The 6000-nt window shown below is 38.3% G+C and overlaps 1 protein-coding gene across 1 annotated transcript in view; it reads right to left on the bottom strand.

Annotated features, from left to right (window-relative positions):
• Window positions 1-1362: 1362 nt before the first annotated feature.
• The window catches only part of astn2 (astrotactin 2), a 360618-nt gene continuing 355980 nt past the window's right edge, over window positions 1363-6000 (bottom strand). The window contains exon 23 of the mRNA XM_042509044.2: window positions 1363-3255. Within this exon, the coding sequence (XP_042364978.1) occupies window positions 3018-3255 (238 nt within the window). The 3' untranslated portion in view covers window positions 1363-3017. The remainder of the gene's footprint in view (window positions 3256-6000) is intronic.

The raw sequence follows: 6000 nt of genomic DNA, 5'->3' as shown, positions 1-6000 counted from the left end.
TATATTATGATGTTTTTGGTGTGGCTCTGCCACCTCCACTGGTCTCTCCGCCCTCCATTTCCCCCCAGTTCTCACCTCGATGCCAACTGATGACACCATCTGGTTCCTGGAGTCCTTGTACTGTAGAGCTTTTCTTGTCCTGTCACCATCAACTATTCAGTGAGGCCTCTGAATGGGAGCTGCAAGATGTCACTGGTCTCCTACAGTGCTGCGCTGTTAAGGCTGCTGGAAAGACCCAGCCATTTGTGGAGAAACCCATCATATCTTCCTTTCCAGGGATTCAACCGTGATCAGAAGAACCAAGTAATCCAGCAGAGGCCACAGGATCCAGGGCAAGATGGAATGCTGGTAAATCCAGACCTTGAATCTGACAGACAGGGCAGACTTTTCGACCCTAGTGAGCCAGGCTTCAAGGTCTTTGCTGGACTTCTGTATGGCGGAAGAGTCTTTCAGAGTGAAGTCAAAGAGCTTTCTGAAATTTTTGACTGGTTGCTCTGTGATGGAGGGAATGGCGGTTCCAGATAGTACAAAGTGAAATTTGTCGATCACCTTCCCCCTCTTCAGCACCATGGACCTTGACTTGTTGGGCTTGAAACTCCTTGCCCAGGTGATAAGTTTCTCAAGTCCTTTTAGGATCCACCTAACTCCCTGGGACTGATGCTGTTGTGATTGTAAGGTCGTTTATGAATGCTCTTTTCGGGGAATATTGTACTCCCGACACAGTTAGTGGGCCCCTCCATTCCATCTCGGCTGACTTGGCCACCATGTTCATGACAAGAGCAAAAAGAATGACAGATAAGGTGCAGCCCATTATTATTCCTATGCCAATCTGATGTCAGTCTGATGTTTCTGACTGTATAAATCAAATGCCTATTTCATGACACTTTTTTGGCATACTTCACAAACACTTGACCCATTTTTAATGACATACTCTATTTTGACTTTCAATTATATCTTTTATGGAATACTACTCGATGTCATTTCATGGCTTTTTCAAGTGCATCATAATATTTATGGCATATTATACTACAACTTTTTATGATATTTTCATGGCCTACCACAGTATGACAGAAACAATAATAAGATTCAAATACAAATTTGCATCTTGGAATTGGAATCTTCACAGAAATTATTAGTACATCCATGAGAGAATCACTTCACCTGGATACGAGGTATACAATTTTAGATAATTAATGATAATTCTTGTGGGGGGTATTTCAATAGGCCTGCCAAACACCACTTATGTTAAAATAGGTTTAAAAAATGCTTTACAGACATTCAATATTGTTGATTTTAAAACTTAAATAACTGTATCACTCTATTGCACTGATGAAAGAAAAGTTTTCTGTTTTAATATACATTTTTAATATTTCACATTCTTCAGAAAAAAGACAATCAAAGCCACGTAATTATACATATGTCTTTTTTACAATTTGAAATTTACAATATAATAATTTATTATTACAATTAATATAACATAAGATGCAAATACTGAAAAAGGCATTGTTTATCTCCATTAAAACAATATCCATGGCTTTGAAGATATGACATTGGACCAAAAAATAAGAGGATTAAAAGATCCACAGGTGATCCTTACAATCACTGACACTTTTTCAGTGGACAGTCCCTCAAACATTTACAGCTGGTTCAACACAAACTGTTCGAACACCCGAAAATGCTTCTCAATATCATTATTCTATTATGCTGTCATATTTTCTATGAGTACACATTTTGATCAAACATCAAAGATGCAACCAACATATTCGATTTTTAATCACTCTTTAACCATGTTATTACCATATTGTGACTGCAATGTCATGTCGAATTCTGTTCTGCTTTTCTGTGTATAATACTTAACCCATTTTTCTTTCAGAACCACATGACTTCTGCCATGTTGACAAAAGTCGCATTGCACTAACAAGTTGTAATTTATTATTAGTTTACAAACATATTATGTGATCTTTCGGAAATCATTAAATCTAGCAATAGCATTTGATTTCTTTTTTTTCCAGTGTCAGTACTGTTGGTGTGTTTAGTCACATACCAAAACCCAACAAATTATGTAAAGCATTTATCTCAAAGACTTCAGTGTGGCAAAAGCCTTAACTTTTTTGTAATGAAATCATAATCTACTGTGTTTGGGTCTGTTTCTAGTCTGAGATACAAATGTTCTTGAAATCAAGTTAAGTTTCTTTAGGGTAGGGTAGTTTTTACAAAGAGAGATGACAAGAATTTCCAGATTTCTGCACTGAAATCAGCACTAATTGAAAGTTTATGAATAAATAGGATGTTTGAATGCCATCCACTTTGCATAATTTCAGTCCACTCTATCTTTGCATAATTTCAACAGGCTGATAGTCACCTATTGGTCAATCCTGTTACCGCACAAAGCCTTGCCATCTCAACTTAATCTATCAAATGTTATACACGACTAACTATGTAGTTTTTCATTTATCTCAAATTCGTGAAGAAAATCTTTTACTTTTGTCATTACTGGGTAAACTAGAAAGTGACTTCAAACGGCTTTAAAATTATTCAATTTCTCCTTTCAAATAAGGTAGTAAAGGCAAATAAGTAATGCTAGTGAATGTTTCCTTTTTTTCCCCTCTCTTTTAAGTGTTCCAGGTAAGCTTCAAAGCACCGAAAAGGAACAACAATATTACATTCAAAGTATTAAAGCCAACCAGTTTGCTTGGCTGAATGATATTTTACATGTTCACACTGCAGTTTCTCATTGATATGTGCAATCACTGGCATTTTGCAGTTGAGAAATATGTTCACTCCAGTTTTTCTTTTCTTTTTTTAGTCCTCTGCCTTATAATAAAGGTAGGCCACATTTTTCAGTAACTTTAACTCAATGTCCAGTGAATTCTGAGGTTTTTTTAGGCTCTCCTGGTTTTCAAAATCCACCAGTCACTTGAGAGACACCTGCTGCAGTGGGTGAGGAGGTACATCAATCACTGATGTCATTTAGCAGGAAAAACAAAACAAAACGCTTCCATCTCCAAACTCCTGTCTCATCGGAGTTTGGTGTTGCTGTATGTGTTACGCTGTACAGAAATGAGCTTTTCCATGCAGGTGGTACGACTTTCATGTAAAGAGCTATGCCACGTGTTACTGGGAGGTCGGCCATCTTCACTCCGGCAGTAAACATACGCCATTGTGTCAGTGCGGCTCTGGATGTGGGTGCTACGTAGGAGGGACCGACAGTAGTGGCTAATCTTCTCCACCCTATGTAGGATCAGATTGGCTTTTCTATTGAGGTAGAAGAAAAAAAAGGAAAATTTGAGGTCAACATCATCACACAATTGTAATTTCCATAAATCCCATCACCATTACACTTCCCCTCAAGTTTAAGTTGACAACCAGAATTGAAACAAGCAGATGCAGAAATAAATTAAATGGAAAATTGAGATTTTTTGAAGTGTGGCTTTATGTGTTACTTTTTCATAGGCAGAATATTATCTACAGTGGATTATATTGTGCTCATCAAAGCCAGACTCCATTGAGAAAAACAGTTATTCAACAGTGCTGAACACAGCAACTGCTGGCCTCCCACTGCCTCCACCAGTTAGTTTGTGTTATTGTGTGACTTACACCAGATTCACACCAGATGCCGAAACAGTGCGTGATTGTCGCCGAACCTGATGAGTTTTTTTTCGATGCCCATGTTAACAAGTTAGAGCAGCTAAGCTGCCTGCACCAGCAGCACTTGTCAGGCGCATCTCAGCTCAGCTGCCGGTCAGCCACAAGAAACTAGAGAAACTGTGGCTTGCTCATTTTCGTGCGTTCAGCGCATGCTTGTCAGCAGAAATAGACAACAAAAGGGGCTTTTTGATAATTATATTGAATCTAGACCACCTTTTATTACAGTGTTAATGTCTTTATCTGTCACAGAAATTAGGAAATACAAATATATGTTTTGCTCAAACTTCCTTGCGTATGTTTCAAAATAAAAGCCCTCTGACAATATCTCTGTTAACAGAATCCCATTAGTTGTTGACACAAGGCATTTTCTTTTTAAATCTTTGCAGGTCAGTGTGGTTGACAATACAGGACTATGCATGGCTTTATAAATGAGTAGAATATGTGCTTGTAAATATGAAAATACAGAACTCATAGCAACAGGCAGCCCTGCAGAAGCATCATAGCCATGACGCTGCCAATGTGAACACTGCAAGCGTGCAACATGCTGCAGTTCGGCATCTGGTTCCGCCTCCAAGGTGGATCTCGTGTTAAAAACGGTTTGTTCGGTTTCACCAAAGTCACAAAATAACACAAAATAAATAACAGATAGAAGCAGCGGTAGACCAGCCAGTTTTCTTTTTGGTCAGTAGAAGCTGGGGGCTTTGATGAGTGCACTGCCGCCCTGTTACAACAGCAGTCTGACAGAAAGGTAAAGTGGTGAAAGTACTTTCAATATTGTGTACATTTATAATGGTATTTATTTTTTTTAAGGTGGGACTTTTTTAGGTGGCTAAAATATGTTTGCAGGTGTATACTGCTTAACTCCCGTGTTGGACTCAAGTTTGCTTCCTCAAACTGGGTCATGCCAACTGACACCTATTGTATGTTTTACACTGACTATGGATAAGTACCCCGTACAAAGTCCACTTCTAAAATTCTAAACTATTTCTTAAAAGGCTCTTTTCTTCTTTTTGAAGGAAAGGAAGTATTAATCAAGCATGCACTAAATCAGCCTTAATGCATTTAAATCTAGATTATAATATGTTTATAACATTTTACATCAGTCATGAAAACATAGTCATGAAAGTAGTTTAAAAACTTTGGAGGAATGAGTGATGGTGTGTGAGAGAGAGAGGCGTGTCCTGCTGCCAAAATAAATAAAAACATTTGTAGTGCTCTTGATCGGACATGTTCAGCTATAATTTCATTCCACAGAGGGCACCTTTTATTCACCTGCACCATCTGATCTGCACAAACCCAACCTCAGCTGTGCCACTCCACTTACACTGGTGCAAGAAAGTTCATCTGATGAGCCAGTCAACAAAAATATTCAGAAAGGAGAGAAAGAAAACAATATATGGCATTGTACCTTCATTTGCACCTCCACTGGCTCTGTGTCTGCACGAAAGCACAGCTTTAAATGAGAAGAATTGCAACTGTGTCTCTCCTGTCACTCTGAATGGCCTGACAGTCTGGATCAAAACCACCACATGCAATTGCATTTTGGATTCTTGGGTACTGACTCTGCTGAACACTACACCAGAGGCAGCTGTCTAGAGTGAGTGAAGCTAAGAATTTTCTCTCCAGGTCCAGAGTCTGGAGCTGCTGTTTACAGCATGAAAGAGCCATATGTCAGGTCAGCTAAAGTCAGAGAAGATGCCAACCAACAAACGCATGCATCTATTCCATACTTCCAAAACAGAAATACACCTACAGGACACATCTACAGTACTCAAGGTTCACCTCATGCAGATACTAAAATCAGCAAAACACACGCAGAGAAGGGCAAAATTCCATTTGTTTTGAAAAGCAGTGTCTGCTGAGCATCAACATCTGTCTTTAGTTAAGCAAGGAGTACAGACATCCTTTTTACTTATTTGCTGAAAAAGGGGGGCATTTTCTCATTTCCCTTAAATTCTTACGTCTGAAACAACAGAATAACAAACACATAATCAACGGAGGCTCGCAAGCATGTGAGCTATGGACAAATTAAACACATCCAATGCTATTCATAATGACAAAGAAAAAAAGAAAGAATGAAAGAAAATATTTCTTTCTGCACAACCTTTTACGTTGCATCTAAGTAAAAGATTTGGTTACATGTGATTTAAGCAACCGAATCTTAAGTCACTGATTACAACACAAATACAGTTTCAAAAGAAGGCAGCCCAGAACTAAAAACAACCTCAAATCAAAGAGACTGATATGTTGAAATAGAAAAAGTACATTTCAGTACAAGATAATGGTTGTGTTTACAGTGAAGGTAAAAAAATGCAGTAACTATGTTTCACAGCATGTCCAGAGAACAATATA

This window comes from Plectropomus leopardus, chromosome 20 (assembly GCF_026936395.1).
Source record: "Plectropomus leopardus strain MGB_pleo_1.0 chromosome 20, ASM2693639v1, whole genome shotgun sequence".
In the NCBI taxonomy this organism is placed as follows: Eukaryota; Metazoa; Chordata; class Actinopteri; order Perciformes; family Serranidae; genus Plectropomus; species Plectropomus leopardus.
Note: the sequence above shows the minus strand (reverse complement) of the source record. Positions and strands in the feature narration are given on the sequence as shown.